Raw genomic sequence first — 25149 nt, 5'->3', positions numbered from 1 at the left:
CAGTCCATCAGTGGGTGGGTGGGTGGGATTGGGGGGGGGGGGTGTCCACTGAGTGCCTCTTTGCTGTGGTCCTCTGGGTGGCGGGCGGCAGCGCAGCACTTCCTCCTGGGCTCCACTTGACCTCCCCTCAGTCTGGCGAGAACACAAAGCTTCTCCTCAACTGCCCAATCATGGCACCTCCGACGGAGGGTAAGCCCACCAACGCTCGACCCTGCCGTCGACTTGCCCTCCGCCCACTCCGCCACCCACTCACCCACTCCTTTCCCACCATCTCTCAGTTCTTTGACGCAAAGATCACTTTAGCTGGAAGATGTAATAGTCATATTTCTGGAACATTTGCCAGTGTACTTTGTATTTCTTGGGGAAAAGATCATTTGACTTCTTCTTTATTCCCCCCCCCCCCCCCCCCCCCCCATTGCGTGTTCTAATGTTTTTGTCTACATGCAGTGGTCTACAAATTTACTGGCTGCTGAACTAGCCCTTCACTGTTCATATGCAGAAACACTTTGTCAGAGGTGCCTCTGTATGTTCATCCTGTGTATTGAATGCAAAACGAGGATCAATACTACAGACCGTTATTGATTGTCTATTTGTTTTGAGCTGATCATGCTTTTGTGTTTGACAGTATTCTGTAGTACTTCCAGGTAGTACCTTGAGATGTGTAAAAAGAAAAGGAAAAAAAAAAAAAGGTATCTCAGACGGGGATGTGGGTGTTTGTTGCTCCAAGCTGCTCCGCCTGCCCGCAGGCTGTCCCCCTCTCGCCCTTTTGTCTAGCTGCTACGCTTAAACCCCCCCCCCCCCCCGCTCCTCCACCAGACCCAGTAGCCCTCCCCTGACCAGGCACCAACAGGCCCTCATATCTGTTTCTATGCAAAGACTAGAGGCTGGGGCCACTTTACAGCGCGCCCAACCTGACTGGGGACTGAGCACTCCTCCCCCAGAGGTTGGCAGACCCAACAATTGTTCCCGTGCACGGTCCGGTCAGCACTCCGAAGAAAAAAAAACGACCGCAGTTTCCGTAAAGTCAGGCGAAGCCACCAGAACACTGTCGCATGCTAAAGTCACAACACTTTGTCAAAGGTCGGCCTTTCTCTCTGCGCTGAAGACACTTCTGTCCAGCTCGATCTCAGGGTAGGGAGTTGATGATAACCAAGTACGAGATGCAGCTCTCCGTATCTGTCCTTTCTACTGTGAGAGCAAAGTCTTAAATTGAAGATAACGGCCATCCGAGCAACAAAATGTACAGACCTCATGCCTCGAAATTGAAATCCTTACCGCGAGGGGAAATCGGCTCGTAACGAATCCTTTTTCCCCCGGCAGACGGCCTATTGTTACTGTTTAGGAGGAACATTATTGCATGTAGAAGATGCCAATGTGTTGTGCCAATATAAAATTGTCTGTGTCATACTGTATACTTGGAGCACTCGTGTTCCCCGTCCGGAGGAGCTTTTGATAACCTTTGCCGAAGGTGCAGCGGGGGGGACAGGAGGGGATCAAACAAAAGGGTGGCGGCATCACACCCTGAAACGACTGAGAGTTTATTTGTTTTTGTTTTGTTTTTGTTTTTAACACTCTTGTGGGGAGGCCTCACGCCAAGGAGGAAAAATCTTTACTCAGTTGGGGGTTCCAGTTTGCTACAGTGCACAGTTGATGATGGGTAATCCCGGGTACATATTTTTTAAAACCAAAAATGAAATTGCATTTTAACATCATTTTTATGAAGTTTGACATAAAAATCTTTAAAAAAAAAAAAATGCTTAAAAAATCTAAATGGAAAAAAAAAAAAAAAAAAGATCTATAATATGTTAAAAGCTCTGCACTTCTAGCTGAAATATCTCCAGTCATCAGCCTCTACTACCACCATCTAACGGAGTAGGGTGGTGGCCGGGGTGCCTTTTTTTTGTGGATGCTGTATTTATCTCGTTTTTATGTTTGTGTCCCGCTCAAAGCGGGTCCACTGAACTGTACATTTCCACAGACCCAGATGGCTTTGGGCCCACTGTATCAGCCTCACTCTCTCACTCTGCATCAGCAGAGAGGCGAGAGGCACATTTCAAGAGGTACAAAGTCTTAAAAAGAAACGATAAAAAGAAAAAAAAAATACAAGAAAAAAAGAAAAAATCAAGAAAACGGTAAAAGGCTACCTTTCAGGACTCCCGGTCCTGCAGCACACGAGCAAAAATCACTATTGCCTGTTTCTGTAACTGCCTTTGATCCAAGCTCAGACAGACCCAATAGCCGAGGACCTCCCAGCATCCTGTACGAACTGGAGAACCCTGACGGTGAAGGGGGTTTCCCATGCTGCACCAGCATCGAGAGGCTCGCCTCTCTACAGCTCTATTCTAGATCACAGTATATATATGTCTACGCTACATACACATATATATACTGCCAGTACGGTGTGTGTGTGTGGTATCACCTCTCCAGACTTCTTGGATCGTAAACCTCTCAAACTTTTCGCTTTTCTTTTCGTTTTGAAAACGTCTCGGTTTGATACAACTGAAAAATGAGCAATATGTATTTTCCCCTGCAAATAAGTGATACAAAGGAACGAATTTGGGTCGGGTGTAAACTGATACTTGATTGACTGAAAGCTGCGTCTTTCTACCACGGATGTTGGATATGCACGTTCTGGGTTTTTTTTTTTTTTTTTCGATGGCATACTGCAGTACTCTGAAGCCTCTTGTACTGTACTATGTGTGTGTATTTGTTTTGTCGAGCCTGTCTAAAAGCCCAACGCCAATCGCCTGGCTCCATGCATACTTCACCCAGTTGATGGAGAATAAAAAGAAAAATCACAGACATATCAAAACAAGACAAAATATTGAACAGAAATACTTGAATCATGGAGCGCCAATAAACATAATGTGAAGTCAGTTAGTTAGTTGTTGTTTTTTTTTGTTTTTTTTGTTCTCTCCATCTGACAGGTACACTTAGGGGCTTTTAGAAAGTATCAGATATGTATTGCATTAAGTTACTAATACAAAATCGTTGGAGTTTAAAGATAAAAAGTCATCTTAGATGTGTGCTTGAAAGTCAGATGAGTGTGTATGTGTGTGTGTGTGTGTGTGTGTGTGTGTGTGTGCGTGCGCCGGGCATGTGGCCTGCTGCTCTGTTCCACTCAGTATGTTCTATTATGTGTCCATATTTTTTATCATTTCATTTGTTATTGTTCCGTCAAAAACTATTCTGGCGGACGTTTGTTCTCTTCTAACGTTGCACTGAGTGTCTTCTATCCCTCACTCAGCTAATCGTAGGTTAAAAAGTACGGAGGGGTGATGGTGACAATTCATGTGTACATGTTTACTCAAGGACTTGTTTTTTCTCTTTTTGTTTCATTCTATCTGTAAAAAGTTTATCTACCTTATAGTGGCTTTTATTGTGGATTAATCCGGAAAAAAAAAAAACAAGGATTATCAGTGAGTATTGCACCATTTTGTTCAATAATGTACAAAAAAAAAAACTGGAAAAAAAACTGAAAAATGTTTATAAAAACTTCAAAAAATGATAAAAAAAAATATATTAAACAAAAAAAAAAGGAAAAACAAAGAACTGTGGCCATAGCTAGCTGTAGAAGGACTAGTAATCCCGACGTTAACTTCATGGGAAGGGAGAAAGTGTGGGAGGTGAGTTTGTTACAAAACTCATTTCAGAGGTGCCTATCTTCTGTTTTCGTTTCGCTCTCGTTTACAAGCATTTCATTTGTCTGAAGTTCAAGGAAATAGGAATTTACAACAGGAATGTGTTTCCATGGTGGTTGTTTTTTGGTTTTTTTTTTTAAAGACAACTTTAATCTACCATCAAACATGGACATGAAAATCTTTGCAAAATGAAGATTTATGCTACTTTCAGAACTCTGGGATTGATCAGTGTTGTCACATTTCAAGTTTTGATTTCCACGTGGTTAGACGATCTCTGTATGTACCGAGTTGTGATTTTTAATTTTTTTTTTTATGATCTGTGTGATACTGCGACGCAGTTTTGCTCACTATCTTGCACACTCATTAAAGATGTGGATTTTGTCTCAGGAAGGCCAGGGTTCCAGATACCAACTCCATCATTTCTAACTTTGTTTGTTTGGGGTGAGGAAAAAAAAAAAACGACACAAAAACTATTGAACTCTCCAAGCAAGCACTGAAGTTTGAGTTTAACAGAATATAGAGAGCACCATTGTTTCTTTAAAAACAAAAACAACAACAACAAAAAATGTTCGTAGCAAGTTACATATTTACCAAATAAGACTGAGAATCAACTTTGAGAAAAGTGGAACGCTTTACATGTGAAATCTAAGTAGAAATTGCTTTACATTTTTAAACAATGATCAATGGTTTGATTGTGGAAGAAGAAGAAAAAAAGACAAAAATGCATTTGTATGTTATTTTTTACTTGTTTCCATCCTGTAGTTCAGGAGCATCATGCAAGATTGTGTTTGTTTTGAAATCATCTCTCCTGTTGATCATGCCTGTTCCTGTGACGGGAGAGATTTTCTCGCCATGTAACCGGATGGTGTTTTATGTTCAGAGGCAGGTGGAAGTGGAGGAAGGAAGCTTGTTATAATTTTTTTTTTTTTTTTTTTCAAGGATCATGATCTATGCACAAGTGGGAGGGACGAGTCGCTGCAGCCCGTCTGTTGACTCACACTCTGGGGTTCAGGGTTAGATGTAGGGTTGTGGGGTTTTTTTGTTGTTTTTTTTTTCTTTATTTTAGCTCAAAATGTTTTCTATCCCCCCCGCCCCTTCCTCCCCCCACTACCACCATCATCTAATATTTTAGTAAACCGTTACATTGCGTCATCAAGCTGTGTAATCCTTAACCAATGAGCGCTTATCCTTCTGCTAAAGCACTGTGGGTTGTACTGACAAAAAAAGCCCATGACTTTAAGGCTGTCTGTTTTTTTTTTTTAATTGGGGAGGGGGGGTGGGGGGGGGGGGGGGGGGGGGGGGGGGGGGTACTTTGCCTTTGCCTTTCTTTACTTTGGGGGGGAAAAAATGCAAAAAAAAAAAAAAAAAAATTTAAGGAAAAATGTCTGTACCTGAAATACAAAGTTGTGGCTTTTAATGTTGTTCTTTTTTTTCTCCTCATAGAATGTGATTGTTAAAGACATGCACCGGAAAAAATGTTTCCATGAGTTTATGGAGCTTCTTTCGGACTATATTAATAAATTACACATTTTCTTGGCTGTTACTGGCTGTCTTGTCACTCTGTTCTTTCTTTTTTTTTCTTTTCTTTGTTCTGAGTTATTTTACAAGGTGGTGGTTGTTGTTTTATTAGGTTTTTACAAACATGAAAATGTCCTTGAAATTCTCCTCATACAAGTACTTAAGGAAGGTTTTTCTGGTGTGTATGTGCAGTAACAACGCTCCATTGGCTTCATTGTAATATTTTAGCACCTGAAATCGGAGCCTTTCTGGAGGCAAAGCGTCGGATCAACTTTGGATTTCTCCAATGAAATACTGATGTCTTTGTGGCTTTTAATCTGGAGTCTTATGCTGGAGAAGGGAATCAGGTTAACAGACATTTGATTTCGCACGGCCACAGACAGCTTGAGATCATTTCCTGACTGCTGTGCAGAGGTACGTTGATGTACAGTTCTTACTCTTACATATTGAAGTGGTGGTTTAATAAAATCCATTTAGATGTTGAACCGTGTCGACTAGAAATGGAGCTAAAAAGAAAAGGAGAAAATGTTCTCAAGACAAAAGTAGATGTATTTGGATTTCTTTAGGCGTGCTATATGCGCTGTGCCAGTGAGTTTTTGTTATTAAAATACATAATGCTATTATACTTCTGCAACCATTGGCAGGCAGCACTAATTATTTGACAGTGAGCGTGTCGAGTTTGCGTATCCTCCCATGATTAACTGGTAACTTGTCCAGTATGTCCATTGCCAGCTGCAACACTGACTTGTAATCGAGTCAAAGGGACACGTATGTGGAAAATCACTGACATGATGCGAGTGCTTGCCACATTTGTTACATGAGCTTTTCAGAGTTGTCAAAAACCGAAATATTGAGCTGATGTTTAAATGATCTTTGAACAAAAGGGGCAGAGACAGTCACCTGTTGCAGCCTAGAGCCATGAAGTCAAATAAATCCAGTCAGTCTAGCACTATAATACCAAATTCTGACTTTATTTGGAAGAATTCAACATTTAGAATAAAAAAGAAACTTTCCTCTTACTGCATCACTGTTATTGCCTTTGTAACATCAGTGAAAAATGGTTGATAAAACAAAAATGATGCACCACAAGCAAAATTGTAGAGGACTATAGCTGCTGATTAAGCTGAAGAAACATGTGTCACTGTAAGTCCCATGAGGTTGAGACAGACTTCACTTGAGGCCTCCACTGGGACTTTCATAATGGTTCTCGGGGCAGGATTTCTTCACCGGGCAGTTCCTGTACTCGGTGGACTCCATTTCCTCCAGATGGCGAGAGGCCGGTTTGCGACCATGCTGCTGCTGCTGCTGCTGCTGCTGCTGCTGCTGCTGCTGCTGCACCCCGACCATCTCCTCGTAGATGGGCGCCTGAGGGTGTGTCTTGACACTGCGGTGAGCTTTGCCCTGAGAGCCATTGAGAGAAACAAATCAGTGAGGTGAAACAGAGTTTACGCACACTCCCAGTTTCCTGTGTTAAAATCAGAGCTTTGCATATTTGTCTTCAGACAAGATCTGGATTTGATTTAAAAATTGGAAGTTTTAGCTGATATGTAGCTTTAATGGAAAGAAAAATGAATATAGTAAAACACACAAAAAGTGCAGTTTGACATTTACTGCCTTTCTCATAGAAGTTTTTTTTTTATTATTATTAATACAAGCTCAAACTCATGAAACCAATGTGGTTTTGTGGTGAGGAAGCTTCTGGCACCATCTCAAGAAACAGGTGCTTTAACCCCTCATTCTATCTCATTGTTAAAAGAGCAAAGTAAAGGCTCCTCACTTTGCAGACGAGTGCACAGCCGAGGAAGAGGAGCAGGAGGAAGAGGACGGCCACGGCAGTGGACAGGGCATACAGCAGGGCTGAGTAACTGGAGCAGCGACACTCGCCACCTGTGGAGAAACAAACATGGAGGCCACAGAGTGAGACTCTTCACTGCACTTCATTCGTCTGTCGTGGCTGCCCTGCAGAACGAAAGTCACACCCTGACAAGCTGACACCTTTCAGTGGAAGACAAAACTTCCTTCCTCCTCTAATACGGTTATTTTTGAGGCGACCGCAGTGAACATAGGAAGCAAAGACTTCAGCGTACCTCAACAGTTTTACACCTCAAACAAGAAAGGCGCAGGATAAAAACTGTTAAATAGGTAAAGAAAGCGAATGAATGAGTTATGCCACTGGTGGAGGATTCTGAAACCCGTGGCTCGGCTCTTTAACCTGTCTTGCCCCCCCACCCCCCCCCCCCCCCCCCCTCCCCCCCCAAAAAATGGCTTAACAAGCTCATCATTGTAGTTTTTTGAATACATAGATTTACCTTTTGGTGTATATAACATAACTGTATGACAATCTTCATCAGACTTTGAAGGTCAAATTCACATTTGTGGAAATAGTTCGTGAAAGAAGGTAAAAAAACAAAAAAGATTACTTTGGTTGAAGGGTCATACTTAAGTAATCTCAAACAATTGATTGATTCAGATATTCAAATTATTTGTTAATCTGGAAAAAATGCTTAGGGCAATTTGCACCAGTTGACACCTTGAATGATCAAAAACCGATGTGTTCCTTCATATCACCATCATATAGGTGAAAATACAAGCTGCAGTGATGTATTTCTTCATGGTTGTAAAGGATCAAGCGGTTCCAATAAGGTATCGGGTTTCACAAAACAACACAAACTGCTGATGCTACCAACTGTTTCACTGATGGAAGAAAATGTGTTAAATCCTACCAAATGCATGTTTGTAATTACTTTAAAGTTCAGGTTTACAAGCTCTTCAGCTCAATATTCATCCAATCCTCTTCCTGCGTTTCTTAGTATCACAGGACTTGAGTCACTTTAAAACTTCTTGTATTAATATGACAGGATGTTTATGTTTTTCTTTACATTTTCCTTTCTTTTTTAGATACAAGAAATTCTGCTTCACAAGAAGGATGGTAAAAAGAAATATGTCATTGACTTGATTATTTATCTAGATTTCTATTTACAGGGTTTTTTTTTCTTGTTGGTTGAGGTGAATAAGGGGAGGAGTAAATATGCTTTGCTTCTTCCTACTCCTTTTTGGACATGTTGGGCCATTATTTATTTATCTGTTTGTTTTTTCATGTGTTGCTTATGTGTGTTTTTTTGTTTGAGTTTTTATAAAATTTTGGTCTTGCTGTTGTAACCACGTGTCCAAAAATAACTAGATAAGCAAGTTGCTTGTCCCTATTTCTTTTTGACCAACAAAGTATACACTATTATTATGATTGACGAGCTGTTGTTGTTGTTGTTGCTCCCTCAAGCTTTCACAAAATTACATAGCAACAAACTTTTTTTTAAATCCCATTCGCATTCTATCTCTACACAACGCAATCATTTTTAAAGGACTCTTAACTCCTGGCTAAAAAGTGCTGCACGTACTAAAACTACCTCAAATGAGAAAAACTGCTCAAACAGCTTAAAATAAAATAAAATGACTCGAATTGCTACAATAAAAGCTTAGAAATGGAAAGTAAACATGCAAATCACATTACAAAAGTTAAACGTGTAAAATTGTCTCAATAACGCTGACAACAATAAGGTGGAACCAGTCAAATCCAGTACAAAACAGCTGAAATAAAAGGTCAGAAATGGAACATAAGATTCAGTTTTTTTGTACGCATATCAAAACTATAGATGTGAAACTTGTTAAGCTCATTAGCATAATTTTAACGTTTGGACATGTTTTGCAGCTCCAGTTAAATTAGATTTGTTGGAAAGTGACAAAAATGTCTCTTTTGGTCTTAAAGGTTGCAGACCTCCGGTTGACTTCAACTGCTGTGAGAGAGAGGTGGAGTTATTCCCCCTGCCTGCGATACAGCTGATACAGCCAAAGAGGTGCTGCTCTAACCACAGGGTACAACACCCCCCGCCCCCCCCGCCTCAACCCCTCAGGTTTGACGCTCTCTGGCGTTATCAGTTATCCATACATCAACTGTTGTAGGAGCTAAAGCCAACAAAAGAAAAAGAAAAAAGACAAAAAGTGGAACACTGCTGTTGTGCAACAGAGAGAAAGCACATGTTTCACAGTGTTGTTTGTTAGGAGCAGTTCTGTTAGTGGAAGCCACAAACCTCCTGACCTCCTGACAGATCCGTCACAACGACGCATCATGAGGAGGAAGAAGCAAACGCAGAGCGCGTGTGAGGTTTCTCTTGGTTTTGTTTTTTTTATTGATGGTGGCCGCCACTGCAGCCGCCACTGCAACCGCCACTGCAACCCACCTTGCACAGAAACAAAGAAGACCCGTCTCCCCAGAGCGGCACCGGCATCTGGCCTGCCGGGCAGCAGCAGCTGGCAGCTGTAGAGGGCGCTGTCTTCCGGCTGCAGCTGCTGCAGGGTCACGTTGTAGGCGAGGCCCCTGGGGCCGGGGGCTGAGGTCAGGTGGACCCTGCCGGCGGAGAACCCAACGGAGGAGGTCCGTTTGGAGTGGTACAGCACCTCCACGGGGGACCGACCCTTCTGCCGCTTCAGGCTCACCCCCTCCACCGCCAGGCCTTCGCCGTGCGGGGGGACACAGGGGACCACGGCGGAGCCCCCCACACAGGTCTCTACCAGCTCCAGGTCCACTGATCCAGACACATCTCCAGAGGGCAAAGGGAATAATACTGACGTCATGGACTCCACATCATTTGAACAAAGGGGGTTTCACAATCGCTTGTGTGCGTGTGTGTGTGTGTGTGTGTGTGTGTGTGATTGTGTGTGTGTGTGTGTGTGTGTGTGTGTGTGTGTGTGTGTGTGTGTGTGTGTGTGTGTGTGTGCGTGTGTGTGCGTGCGTGCGTGTGCGTGCGTGCGTGCGTGCGTGTGTGTGTGTGTGTGTGTGTGGGTGGGGGGGATGAGCTGATGAGTTTGTTTTGTTTTTAACATTAGTCAAATTGATCATAAACATTCAGGAGTCTTCGTCTTAAAAGCAATTTTTTTTTTCAATAACGAAGACTAAAACGTTCATCTTCTGTATCGGAAAACTACGTCAGTATGAACAGACTTCTCGTGGTAATTTCCTCCTCAATACTTTGTGCTCAGTATGGAACAAATTACTGGACACTACATTATAATGAGTTTTTTTTTTTTTGTTTTTTTTAAAGGGGGGGGAGCGGGGCAGGTTAACTGTTTCATACTTGCACAGTAGCACCAGTCATTCAGTACGGCCTCGGCCACCAAAATGTATGCCGCTGTACTTGTAATATAGAGGAGTTGCTGAGCTCGGGTAACATTTCTGGAATAAATTCCTGGAATAATCCCAAAGGTGAATGTTGTTGATGCGATCAAAGTGTGATCAGTACAAAACAAAAAACTTCAAATGAAGTGCATTTCCCCCCCAAAATGTAATTCTAACCTGGCAGCCCCACTGGCTACAGATGCTTTTAAAGGAAACCTAAAAATGTACCTTTAAAAAAATTTAAAAAAACATTTTCCTAAAAGATAACCTTTTTTAACCTAACATTTTTTTTGTTTTTACTTTGTAGCATTATTAATGGTCATACAATTTAGATTTTTCATTAGTACAATTATAGCCTGTGTTTTACAGTGTCTAAAAACATTGGAATATTTAAAAAGATCAATGACTAACAGAAATTTTAAAATAATTCAGTAATTGAGCTGAACATAACCTTGGAAATCAATCTGAAAAATAAAGCACGTTATGCAGGCAATGTGAGGGAAAGTGTTTGCAAACAAAGTGATCGGATGTGAAAAGGATCAATCAGTTATCATGAAACTGGTGAGAAATACTGAAATTCGAGCGCCTCATTATAATCTTATTGTGAGGATCAAACAGCTAAAGCTGTCTCCTGATAAGATCTGTTGAACTTCTGCTTAATGTTAGTGTACAAACATGTTCTCAGGCGTTCGTTCACATGTGGCGCACAAAGTGTAAAGACTCGGTTGTTTATAACACTATAATAACAGTAGGAGCGTTTGAAGTTTACACTTTGAGTCCAGATTGGCGCGTCTCCTTGCTCGCAGTTTGCGTGTCCTCCCTGAGCACGTGAATGTTTCCTCCCACAGTCTGAAAACATTCATCAACTTGCTTCGTCAAAATCCCCCCTGCTGCATCACTTCAACTAAATGCATTGCTGTTTATTCATTATTATTTATCATAACTTGTATCATTTCAAGGTGGTGTATGGAGTCACGCAAAGAAGCAGACGGCGGAATAGTTACACAACAATAAGCTGAGCTCCTGACTCTTGAACAGTGATGGACATGATCAGCAGGTAAACTGAAGTCAGTCTAAACCACTGCAATGAAATGCAAACCTCTAGTTTGTACTTGTTTTATCCTCATCACCATATCATTTTCATGTGAAGCACCAACTATGTTACAAACCTGCATTGAAGGTACAGGATGAATCATCATCATCAATGATGATGATGATGATGATTCATCATCGTTGTTTGGTTGACTCGCCAAAATAGTGTGAAAGTCAAACCCTGTGGTCCAGAGCCTTTGACCTGACGAAGCACCGCAGACACTCCACCTCAAACGGGTGAAACATACAGTATGGCTTTCAGTTTGTGTATAAAAAAAAACAAAAAAACACTCACCTGCGCTCACATGGAGAAAGTATTCAGTCAGTCCACGCACACGTTCATCCTCAGACGACGATCTGGACACGATGAACTCGCAGTGGTAGCGGTCGGTGTCGGTGACCCTGAGCTGAGAGACGGTGACGTTCAGGGAGTGAAGTCTCGGGTCTCCACTCACGCTGATGCGCTCTTTGTCGGCCTGGTCATCCGCGTGGAACTCATCCCCGGTGTACTTGAACAGCACCTCGCCGTGACGCAGCCAGCTGCGCTTCAGGTAAACGCCAACTGGAGGCGGGTTCCTCGGGTCGACCACGCAGGAGAGAACCACGGACTCTCCCTCGTGACGCTCAATGAACACAATGTCTCCGCACACTGCAGGGAAACCAACATAAATTGAGTGGGATTTACATTTGTTGGAGATGAATTAAAAAGCAAGGAGAGTGTGCTCTCCATGTGTCCCAATGGTGCAAAAGATGGCAAAATACAATTAGTAGAAACCGGTTGGCGGCATTTAACATGGAAAAATGATCCCATATAAGACAGCTGGAGTTTAACACACTAGCATATGTTATTTCAAATATTGCAAAAAGCAAAAGATTCCCTCCACAAATGAGTTTCAGTCGCTCACTGCATCAGGATGAAACTCACCAAACCCAGAGTGTGTGATGAGCAGAGCGCACAGCCAGGCCAGGGACCACTCAGACATGTTCGCCGTCACTGACCTAAAAAGCTCCAGCGGGAAGTCGCCGTCATGGTTTTCATCACTTAAGAGGTGGATGTCAAAATATTTGGTTGACAGTAACTGAAAACCAAGAGGAACTCCACGAAGCCCCACCTTCCAACCTCAAGGCGCACACGAGAGGAAGGGCACGCTCAACCACATCGGCTGGATCAGCTGCTTCTGCAGCGGATGTGAGTTGAGAAAGTGGTCGTGGAACAGCAGAGCTGAGGCTTGAAAGTTCTGCAGCGCCATCATCATCCTCATCCTCATCCTCATCCTCATCCTCATCATCATCATCAGCTCGGTCTGGGCCTCAGTAGGTCCGGCTTGTTTCACCGACTTCATTAACTAAGTTTCACACACTTGAAAGCACATTTCTGTCGAGAAAATGTCTTTGGTACATCCCAGAGGAAATAATGCTGACAGGATGTGTGTGAACAGGATGTGTGTGTGCTTTGTGATTATAATACGCACTAGTGGAGCATCGGCTTTTGTTTCCTCATTGTCGACTCTTTGCTAATGACCAAGGCCCGAAAACACTGATATTTCACAGGAATATAAACTGAAGGACTTACAGCTCCAAACGTGAAACGTGAAGTGATTCTCATCCACAGCAAAGTTTTGCAACTTACACCTTCACTTTGGCAAAACCTGTTGCCACTGGGACTTAAACCTGGGTCCTCACATCCAAGTTAGCCTGATCTAACCCGATGGGCCACCAGATATTCTCTTTTGGATCTATTGGACCTCACGACTTCATCTGTTCAACTGGTCTCAGTCATGAAAAAGAACATAAAGACACCTGGATACCCAAACTTTGATTTTATTTTATTGATTTCAAAGGAAGGAACAATTAAAACTTGATGAAACAATGGAAAAGAAAAAATTAAATAAATATAAATACAAAAAGCTTATTTCGATATAGAACACATTTGACTCATTCAAAAAGGGAACGGAAGCTAAAATACTAAACTAACTAAAATAATCAGCTTGATTAGATTTAGTTTCACACTTCTACAAAGCCGACCACACACAGTTCCAGTAATGAGCAAAAATAAATCACTGAGCATTTAATTTATTCCATTTTATCATTACAGGTCCGTTTCAAAAGTGGGATGTCCAAATTACTATTCCTTATACAACCACATGATGGCGCCCTGTTAAAAAGGCCAGACAGGCATCACTTTAATTGAAAAACAAAAACCAAAAAAAAACAAAGTGAGACTGAAAGAAAACAAGCATTTGATTTGGCATAAACAGTTTATTGTTCATAGCATCATTTTCTGAGCAGTGTCTTACAATGCAGAAAAGTAAACAAAACAGACTTAATCTGGAGCATTGGGATAGACTGTCAAGACATTTAATTTAAATAAATGAAATAAATTCTGCCAAAAAAACCCAAACAATCAGCTTTGATTGATACACGTGAATTTTTCAGAATGAATGTAAGAGTTGGATCACCCACACTGGAAAAAGAAAAGTTCTCTTCTGTAGGTCATAAAAAGCCAAATCTGGAAGTAACGTAAAGTTCACCTGGTAAAATGAACAAGTTAATACTCAAAACCCTCCGTGACCCCTTTCAGACTTCAATTTAATTTTTTACTCCCATTTTAGCATGCATAGAGTAGAATTTCAGATTCTTCCTCCTGGTAAAACTTGGTAGCACAAAATCCAGTTAATTCCTCTATAATGCCGTCACTCGCAACAATCCCCCATTTTCTCATGATTTGAAAATTGCTTTTGGGAGGAAAATAACTTCGTATCACATGAGTTTTCATATTGTATGTGTATCGATAAATTACTGTGTGTGTATCACTGTATTTACATTTGATAGCAACCGTATGAAAAATATTTTGCAATAAACATAACAGTTATGACTTCAACATTTTCCACTGGATTGCCAGAGACATTGCATGGTATTCCAGATGGGTTACAATACATGTCTGGAGCAAAAACATACTTTAGTGTCATGCAGGTTTGATAGATTAAAAGGCAGGTGTATTTTAAAACTACTTCATATTCCATCAATATAAAATGTAGATATTGTCCTTTGTTTGAAAGCAGACTCATTTAACCCGTTATATATTATGTATGGAGGCTAAATGCATTTCTTTCGAGGCTACAGGGGGGTAAGTGACATCAGAATCTTGGATTGCATCAATAAAACAGAATTAAATGGGAGTGAATGACATGTTCCTATTTAATAAACACAAGGATCAGAGTTAAAGATCCCAAAAAAAAATTTTCTTTGACATATTTTTGAACATGGCCAAATGACTTTTTTTTTGTGTTGCTTTTAATAGCCTGAGGGTTAATTGGATAAAAAGACTGGCATATATAAGAATATTGAGCAAGAGTGACTCAACTCAGAGGAACATGATCTCTGTTGGGGATTTGTAACTTAAAATAAAACCCTTCGCCTATCCCACAAGCTCTGGGCTGGACAATCAGCCGTAACAGTGGTCACAAGCTACTCAGGTCGGTTTTATTTCTCTAAAGACGCCACAGTGAGAACTTGGGGTGAGCCGACGCTTCAACACAAAGAGCATCTGGTCGGACGACACCGACTACTTACCACATTAGCCCATTTCACACCAGACCGGGCAAGAGCATTCAGATTCAAGTCTTTGAGACCTTCTGGTGAAGGAATAAAGAAACATCACTGAAAGCATACTCTGGTCTCCGGTGGAGCAACACATTTAACACAAGGGCCTGGCACTCAGTTGTGTTGGACTGTGATAAACATCAGATACTTACTGGCGTTAACTGACCTTTCATGGAAGCTGATTGGGTTTTAAAGGCTGAAAAGCGGATATGGATGCGCTACAGACGACAGAAACAAATACAAAGCAGTAAGTGATATGATCAGAAGAAGTATTGCTGTGTCATAATAAACACGTTCCAGTACTTCTCATTTTGGGGTTTGGCGTGTGTGATTAAAACATCTTCACACACAGTTTCAGTATGAATACTAAGGTTGTTCTTTCAGAGATTATAAGCATCTCCAACACAGGCCAACAATGGAGGACACCGACTGATGGAAATTAAACATATAGGATGGAAGCAATGGAATCAACACAAAACCTCCCAGCAATACACACGAGCCCTGCGGTAAAGACCATTGATCGAAGAGCTCCTTCCCAATCGATTCACGAGGCGCAGTCATTTTATAAAGTCAAAACGCTGAATACTCTCAATGCTGGTGAAGGTTTTCTTTTGCATTCCGCTGCTTGTCGAAACTCTTCGGTTTATAAAGCGCGCTTTAGCAAAACGACATGTCCAAGCAATGACGACAACTGAAGATTAGAACTAAAATCAGACTAGCGATACTTTGCGTCGCACTGGCTGCAGAACCTGGCAACGAGAACATTACGATAAATAAGTTTGTACTCCAAATGTAACCGATTTGTGGTTGTACTCGAACAGGAAGTAGCAATGGAGCTCTACATGATTGAGCTTTACTCCAGAGCCGCAGTATTGTTGGGTTTGTTTCGTCTTCTCTCACAATGCATTCCAGGAACACGACTATGAAACATGATGGACACTGACGGGAGCGATCATGCATGTCAATATGCTGGTCTGCACAAGGGAAAAACAAAAAATTAAAAGCTTAATCACTCAGGAATGACTTAATTCCCCCTTCACTCGGATGTTAGTACCATCAATGACAAGTGTCACATAATATGCAGTCATTTCCATCAGATCAGTTAACATGCAGCACTTGGAAGCAGAAGTCGGCTAAACATCTTAAGTTTTAGGATGGAGACACAGCAGAGACTCTTGGCTGATGTGAAGCTTTTTTTTTCTTTTCAGTCCAGTTCACTTATTAAATGTCCCATATTATACAGTCTAAACAATTCCATATAGATGTCAGCGGTCAGACAACACTGCATTTCCCCACAATCCAGCCTTGGTCATGAATTTCAGTCTAAAAGTTCCTCGAGTGAGAACAGTCCATGTCTGTCCATGTTTACTCCAGGCCCGTCTCGTGGGGCGAGAGCTTTCCAGTGTTTCAGATTAAGTGGTTTCCTTGTTAAATGGTGACAATTTAGTGTCCCTTGTTGGTGCCAATTAAGAACAGATGCTAAAAACCCAACAGACATCCGTAGCTGTCCTGGCGAATGCTGCTTAATAGCATTTACAATGAAGTTTTCAAAGTGTCATACTTTTTTGGTCTTATTTTGTGGCTACGAGCAGCAACGGTGAATGCTAAAGGACGTCGGTCAGTATTTAGCAGGGAAACCAGTTAATCCGACACACCGTCGCAGTGACTCATAAATGCCGTCATTCAACTAGTTTCAACCGGGCTCCAGATTTAAAAAGTGTGGCTGGATGTTACTTATTTTGGCCATGTGTTAGCTCCTGCTAAATGTAAGGATGACTGTTTTTAGTTTTCATATTATGCTGAGTTACTAACCCAAACCCTTTATTCACCAAATGCACAACCAGAGGGAGTGGTTATTTCCCTGCATGATGTCATGAGGGGAAATCTCTGCCCTGTACGACCACATGCTAGATAAAAATTGGCGCGAGCAAGAGAGGGAGATGACACTTTCTTCACGTCTGAGGCTTCATACGCAGGCTATGGGGACACATATTACTGTTAGAAAACGGAACTGTGCATAATATGGGACTTTTAAGACAATGGGAGATGGACTCTACACAAAATGGCAAAATGGCAAAATTGGTGCTTAAATACCTGTCGTCTAACGGAGCCCTTGGATGTGTAGATTAAATACACCAGTACAAACCTTCATGACTCACCTCCATGTACGTCAGAACAAACCAGCATTGGATTTCAAGATGGATTTTATTACAACATATTGATAAAACATTACAAAGGATGGATACAAGTAGACTTCTGACCAGGATATATTAAAAAGAACAAACCTGAAAACCGAATAAAGCTAGAGACTGATGAGTCATGGATTTATAACACTACATTATAGGAATCAATTTCATCACTGAGACCCTCACCAACCAACGTTGGGGACGAAATGTCCAACAGCACCTAAACATGCTGTGAGGGCCTCAATCGGTCTAGCAAAAGAAATTAACAAAAGAGATTTAATCAAATGCTTACAAGAGAAACTTGCCTTTTTACGGGGTTGGTACGATCATGTAACTCCAGAAGCTTCAAAAGAAATACGAATAATTTTAACACAAATGACCTCTATGAACCTGAGTGGAAACCTATGGGGGGAAAAAATATATATATATTCTCACATGTGGTCAAATTACAACATTGCCGTTTGCAACTTTTGTGGTGAATGACTGTTTCCAATGGAGAAGTTACATTAAATGTCCATGTGTTCAAACAGATCATGACCATCTTCACCACCACAGGTCTGACTGCGTTTCGCTTGCAGACAAGTTTGAAAAAGCACAAGGGTGAGAGAAAGGTGTTAACCCCAAACCTAATGTGGTGGCTGCTTTGCTGCTTCAGTAGCGTCCAGCGGGAGACATGACAGGCGGCCTCATACCCATGGGAGGGCCTCCCTGGTAGTGGGCCACCATGGGAGGACCCTGCCCGTATGGAGGCATCCCTCCAGGCATGTAGCCGGGGATGCCCTGAGGAGGGGCCCCATACTGACCTGCAGGAGGGGCAAAGAGCACAACACTTCAGGAAAACTCAGCAAAAGCAACATACAACTTTAACATTTCGAATTATAAATGTAAAGGCAGATTTGAACACATCTAAATTGTATGAGGGTAGTTAATAGATAGGTGCTGGTAATACTGACAAATTAGATTATAACATTTCAAGGTTAGGCGTGCACAATTTCAGACAAGCGTATCCCACATCTGCATCAACTAATCATACCAAGTGTGAGATTCTGATAAACTTCCTGCAAATATAGTTTAGTCACGTTTAATCGTCTTGGTACTGGTTATCCAAAGGGAAATAAAAAGATGTGCGACCATAAAAAGGCAACCTGCTGAAACTGAATTCTTAATCTCTATTAGTGCACCAAAGAAAACCCTCTAAAGAAGCAACCAAATGCAGTTTCCATTGTTCATGAGGGTATTAAACAACTAGAAAGGTGTTTACATCAAACAATTATCAGTACAATGAGCCAATTGCTGTATTTCCTCCATAAAAAGTGAATTGTGGGTTATTTATATTAGACAAATGTTTTGAGCCGATGGGGGAATTCTCCCTGAAGAGAATCAGTCGTACCATGCATGGGAAGCCTCATGCCCGGCTGCTGTGGCATGCCTTGCTGCGGCAATATGCCGCCCACTGCTGCCACCGGGGGAGCAGCCACGTGGGCCTGACCAGGCCTGGGTATGAGGCGTTGGTAACGCGGGAGTTGGGCCTTCATCTCTTCCTGTTGGCAGGGACAACAAAACAAAAAACAAAAACAAAAAACAAAGATTCAGGCTAAAGAAACACAGTGAGGCCCCCCTTCCAGTTAATAAAAAACACCCCCCAAAAAAATATTGAGTTGGGTACCAACGTTGGCGTGGCCCGATTTCAGACTGAGGATATTCAAGTTCAGAATAATCCTTCAACATAACCACAAAAGAGAAACTACTAAGTGGCATTTTCAATCCAAAAAATTTACTGTCAAATATCTTGAGGGCTCATGAACAATATATATATATATATTCAAATACACACACACACACACACACACACACTATATACATGCAGAACCACTGTAGTGGGTATTTTACCAAGCTGTTATTAATCACTAAATGGACTATTACGTAGATACCAGTCATTACTTACTGTGAAAAGGGCATAATAGAAAGCTCAAGCAACTTACCAGTGAGATATCCTCATCAGGGTGGATCAACTTACTAGTTGCACTCGTGGTGGTGAGGGTGGCAGGCTTACTGGTCACTGTGGCCGGGGGTTTGGCCACAGTGCTGCTAGAGGGATTGGAAGAGGAAGAGGAAGAGGAGACAGAGGGCTGGGTGTAGGCAGGGAAAGTTGCTTTGGGAGGGTCAGAAGAGGCGACAGTGTTGTGGGAATTTGAAGCTGCAGCTCCGGAAACATTGTGCTGGGCCTGTGTGAAGACAAAACACAGGTAATGCAGAAGTATAACTAGTCTATTGTGTTGCTTTTCACAGCTTTTTCCAACCATGCAACAACTTGCACAAAAATGATCATGAGTGGGAAGAGTACGTCAAAGAACCTGACTGTAACGACGATGTGGGAAATCTTCAAATTCAACATTTTACACGATTTATTAACCTGTGTATGAATAAAATAGCATTAGACATTTTTCACTGCCACCTTCCTATGAATCAGGAATCAAGAGCTGTTAATTTGATGGGGATGCATCCTGCTGTGACATACCAAGGCATCTCAAAGCACAAGGAGTTGTTCTCCAACAAGTCATGCTCCAAAGATTCACAAGGAGTGGAAGACTCCAGGTGAAATTGATGTAATTCTATTTTTGTGCCTCAATCTATGTTCATTAAATAAGCGCATGCACAGTCAAAAAGCTCACAGACAAAACAATCTACTAGTTTCCTTCAAGGCCAGCTGTTCTGACGTCAACGTTTCACGCTGGGCGTGGTTTCCCCCCCCCGAATGCTGTTCATACACAGCCGAGGTTACAACTTCAAAATTTACAGGCAGTTAATGGATTTGCGACATGCAGCTGCCACATTCCATGTCTAAGTCCTGTCTGTGAGCGTACTTGAGGCATGTTAGGAAAGGGAGGCTGGGAGGAGGCAGACTGTGGGTCTGCAGGCAGAGAGGAAACGGCTGCTGTGCTGCTGTGAACACCAGAGCCCATCTGCAGCGTGGTGGAAAGCAGATCACAGCATTGGCATGTAACACGTGCACAAAAACTATTCTCACTTAATCGGGATTTACAAAAAAGAAAAAAGAAAAGAGTCAAAAATCTAAAGATACGGAACATAATAACCACAAATACTGTGATTATTTCAATCTTTAGTTTGAATTGCAGCCAATTTATTTGTTAAAACTGTTGTTGTCATTAGAGAGAGATTATCTCGAGAACACACGGGGAGCAGGATGCCCACCTGTGCTGCACTGGGGAAGAGAGGTTTGGAGACGGCGGGCTGGACAGCTGGCATCGCCACTCGACTGGGAATTGGTCCTGCTGTAGGAGCCGGGGCCATGTGGGGCATCCCCGGCCTCTGAGCCATGTGAGGCGGCATTCCTGAAGGAGCATCAAGACGTACTCGTAAGTCTCAGACAATTGGTGCAGTTTTACAAAAAAAGCCAAACACGTTCTATTGAATGAGTCAATCAACACATATATTTATATCAAATATCGAGAACACTTATGAGGCTGCAGTCAATGCAACAAGTCAAATTTGAGACTCCTGAACTTTAACCGCAACGTACCTGGAGGAATGCCAGGCATGCCCGGCATCATGGGAGGCATCATCCCACCCATTGGCATCATACTGCAAGAAAATCAAGAAAGGAAGGATTTTTAACAAATGTTCAAACACTTGTGATGTGAAAACAACCAAAAAAAAAAGCCTACATCAGAGCTCTTACCCTGGTGGCATTCCGTGCATTGCAGGAGGCATGCCATGCATCATGGGGGGGACGCCAGACATCATGGGAGGCATTCCTGCAACATGAAATTACAGGACATGTTCTGTTTACTGACTTGAAACATCCAGCAAGTCAGGAAGTTACACACCCAGGCAAGCTAAGACGGCAAAAAGAATACACATACAATTATGCCACACCCCGTATCCACCCAGCACGCAAGCCATGCCATAGACGGCTTCCTGAAACATGTTCTCCGTATATATAGCTGCTAACAATGTATACAAACTCAAAATGTACAAGGAAAAAACAAAACAATGACAAGAAATGCAAGGCAATGCTAAAAAGTCTTTAATTTTATCAATAACTACTCTCCTGGAGAGTAATCGGTAACACTGAAATCGTGTGACATCAGAACATTTCATTATGGACGTTGTCCAATGGTTTGGTCTGTTGCAAGGATCCTAAAATAACTCCTGAGCTAGTTGTGTTGTAAACTTGATGTGTGTCTGAATGTTCAAATTTCCCAAAGGTAAAATTATCCTGGCTGATTTATCAGGGAATGCACAAACACGATGCCGAGGGTCCCCGTTTCAATCGGAGTGTTTGAAAACGTTCGCATCTGCATCACCTTCTTTTTACACCAACTTTCAGTGTGTGAACGCAACTCTCACCAATTGCTCGAGAAAACAAGTCACTCAACTTCAACCTCACGACAGAAAAAAAAAGTTGTGCAAAATTACAACTTTTTATCTCATTCAGGAATTCAATATCATAGTGCAAATGTTTTCAAAGCTTTTATCAATGAATGAGGAACTCTTGGTGTTTACAAATTGCTACTTGCCTTGATATCCTGCAGGAGGCATTCCGTGTGCAGCAGCCACAGGAGGCATTCCAGGTTGGGCCATTGGAACAGCTTGAACCTGGACTGCAGAAACCTGCTGAACTGACGGCCCTGGTTCATCATCATCATCCTCGTCGGAGTCATCTTGATTGTTTCCCCTCTTCTTTTGGCTTTCTAAAAACAGAAATAGAACAGCGATGCCTTAAGACAATGTCAGGTAAATAGACTCCTGGGACACAATGAATCATCACTGGTCACTTCAAAGATATTACAAATCTTGTGACATTTTCAAAGTGACCCAACCTTGTGATTTTTGTTCCAATGTTCGTCTTCTTTCCTGCATATCTTTCTCTGGGATTCCCTCCATGCCATAGATTTCAAGCTCGATGTCTGTTCTTCCAGGAATTGCATTTGGTACGCTGTCAATTGTCTCTTTATGCACCTGAAACACATCAAAAGTGAGTCTGTAATGACAAGCAAAGCACCATCATCATGTATCTCTCATCTCCAAATTCAAAACTGGGATAATGTCCTTACCTGCATGCAATGGATTGCCAAGCCAGGTCCAGTGTACAACTTCTTGTGGCAGATATGGCATTTAAAATGCTTTGCCTTCTGATGTTGAATGAGGATCTTCTCATCATCAAAGTCTCTATTACAGTACCTTGAGGAGATGGTTAAGGAACAATCCTGGTTTTGTACGCATATATTGTGAAAGTATTGGCCCTCATGGACTAATATATCCAGGCAACTCTTTACAAATTACCAGACATTTTGTAAATCAAACTCGAGAGTCTTTACGTAATCACAAATTATACAAATAGAGATTGAGCACGTTCATTTTGAAGCTTTGACACAATAGTCAACAGTTTCTACTCCCTAACCATGTTTGGCTCAATGTATTCAGAATATGGTTGGGCCGGGCGATCCAGCACTTCCAATTCCTACATAGGAAAGTATTATGACGATAAAATTAAAAGCTTCCAGAGTTGCATTCTCGTTAAACGACAATTTTATCGGCTGTTTCATACGGAATGGAATTCGGTTTTTCTTACGATGAACAGAACAGCACAATAACGTAGATTGTAAGTATAAACACCTTGATTCAGAGAAATAATCGATCAGCTCAGTGTGTCGGCAGCAAACCAAAACGCAAGCAGAAGCGAGATTAGCCAACAACGGTTCCATCATTTAGCCGTAGTTTAACGACCCCACAGCTTTCAATGCGTGTTGTACCGAGTAAATACACTATACGCCAAGAATTAAAATCCCACCTATACCAATGGGCAGCTTCAATTGAACACCCAATGTAGTTTGAAAGCCTGTGGACAACAAAACGTACAGTTAGCTTTAGCTTGAAGATGCTAACTGCTAGCTCAGGCCTCGATTGATCAAACAAACTACTGTTGACTCGGTTTCATCGTCCAAGTAAAAATAAAAAAGGATACCAGCACCATGGTTTCATCTGCTTCTTCTTTTTTCGACCCATTTCAAAGGAATACTGAAGGAATGGCTTTACCACACGGATTGACGAGTCTTATTATCTCGTTGTCAACAGCATGCTGTCAGTTCCGCAACCAGGCCGAAAATGGCGCCTCCAAGGCGGAAGTGCATTTGTACGCTTTTCCTCTCTTTTGTTATTGTACGTGTTTATTCAATTACCGGCAACTTTATGTATTCTAATAATAATGACCACAACAGTTATAATAATAACAACAACAACAGTAGTAGTAGTAGTAATAATAATAATAATAATAATAATAATAATAATAATAATGACAATAATAATAATAATAATAATGATTAAAAACCATGATGATGATGATGATCAAGAGAATACAAAAGTAGTTGTAATCACGATGCAGTGACGTCATTACCCTGGTGAGCTGTTGGGTGTCAAATGTTGGGGGGGGGGGGGGGGGTCACAGGGAAAATGCAAAATGTGTGTACATCTGTGCGTGTCAAACAGTGATAACATGTAGCAATTCAAACAATCACGACAAATGATGGAAGGAGTGGTGTGGTGGATAAAATAACCTTTTAATCCCTTGGTTTCCAAGGTGTCAAATGTGGCATTGGCAAGGGTATGCGCTCTATCGAGTGCCTATTATAGTCTAATCTTTGTTTAGATGCTTCTTCTTTTTGTCAAAAGTCTCCAATACGTAACACACATGCAAGGACTTGCACCAACACTTTCAAGAGTTGCAGTTTGTTATTTCATCCACTTGATGGAGACAGTGTTACAGAGATGGGACAGTGGAAAAAGAAACGTCAGTACCATAATGAACGCAGAAAAAAGGCTTGAGGAGGAAGATAAAAGTGTTCCTCCCAAAATAGGGAGATAGCTAGGCAGCTGGAAAGCCATGCTTCTCGGGGTTTAAGCAGCAGGTGATTAGTCATCATAAATGAGTCTGCTCACGCTGTACTTGCACTATTTAAATACCAGCAATCCCCTAATTATACATGAGCTCAACCTGTTCCATCATCCCCATAGATGTTAATAATGCAATGCTTTTAGACACAACTACACACACCCAGCTGATATATTTCATTACTTTTACAGAACCACATCCTCTAATTCTAAAATCAACAAGCTATTCAACAAGTGAATGTGAAAAATAAATTTCCCCTTTCAAGATCTCTCAAAGGGGAGCTATTCAACAAGTGAATGTGAAAAATAAATTTCCCCTTTCAAGATCTCTCGAAGGGGGAGACGCATTTCACAAAGTTTTCCTTGGTTTCATGATGAATTCTTTAGCGTATGTCTTCAAAATCGCTATTCTCCATATGGTTGTAGTGGCTCGACAAAGAAGTTATTCAGTGACAGCTCTAAGGGTCCCTCCCTTGAATGAATTATAGCTGATTCTTGTACACTCAAACGTTTCTTTGATCACTCTGACATCTGCTTTTTTCCTCAAAAGCTCATACCCACTCTCTCCAGTCTGAGGCCCTGAACTTTATCTGGCTTTTGAAATTGAAATCTAATCTGGACTCAAGGCTGCTTGGTTTGTGCATTTTTCTCCTTCGCACAATGGAGCTCTCCAGTTCTCCTCCCTGAAGATTGAATACTGTGCATGTGTGTGTGCATGCCGTGTGTGTGTGTGTGTGTTTGAGATCAAGCAATAATGCGTGACCTGATGCTGGGTCTCAGCGAATGTTTTTGGAGCTTTTGTTTAAATACTTGAAAACATGCACTTATACAGGACCACACAGCAGCACGGTTTTCCCCTATTGTGAAGTTGAAGTAGAATTTCAGGATGTCATTTATGTCAATAGACATAAATGAATATGTTCATACATTCAGAGGAAAAACACGTTTTTCATGCCACTGATTATTCAGAAAGCAAAAATTCAGACACACCTTATTTTTGTATAAAATTGTTTAATGTACCACAGTA

General features: G+C 41.6%; 2 protein-coding genes across 2 annotated transcripts; both read right to left on the bottom strand.

Moving 5' to 3' along the window:
* Positions 1-6196: 6196 nt before the first annotated feature.
* cd7al (cd7 antigen-like) lies at positions 6197-12404 on the bottom strand (the record flags this gene model as incomplete). The annotated part of the gene is made up of 5 exons (XM_080515479.1): positions 6197-6560; positions 6937-7046; positions 9395-9754; positions 11717-12070; positions 12347-12404. 5 exons carry the CDS (start codon positions 12402-12404, stop codon positions 6330-6332), a joined length of 1113 nt encoding a protein of 370 aa, XP_080371605.1. The 3' UTR covers positions 6197-6329.
* A 4806-nt stretch (positions 12405-17210) lies between these two features.
* On the bottom strand, positions 17211-23330 carry znf207b (zinc finger protein 207, b). Its single transcript, XM_080520937.1, has 10 exons — positions 23200-23330; positions 22289-22415; positions 22055-22193; positions 21752-21925; positions 20911-20986; positions 20752-20813; positions 20424-20563; positions 19193-19435; positions 18601-18751; positions 17211-18013 (listed from the first exon to the last, which is right to left on the bottom strand). Exons 1-10 carry the CDS (start codon positions 23238-23240, stop codon positions 17862-17864), a joined length of 1305 nt encoding a protein of 434 aa, XP_080377063.1. The 5' UTR covers positions 23241-23330; the 3' UTR covers positions 17211-17861.
* Between the last annotated feature and the right edge of the window lie 1819 nt (positions 23331-25149).

The sequence above is a fragment of the Blennius ocellaris genome, assembly GCF_963422515.1.
Source record: "Blennius ocellaris genome assembly, chromosome: 3".
Classification (NCBI taxonomy): domain Eukaryota; kingdom Metazoa; phylum Chordata; class Actinopteri; order Blenniiformes; family Blenniidae; genus Blennius; species Blennius ocellaris.
This window is presented reverse-complemented; position numbering and strand designations above follow the sequence as displayed.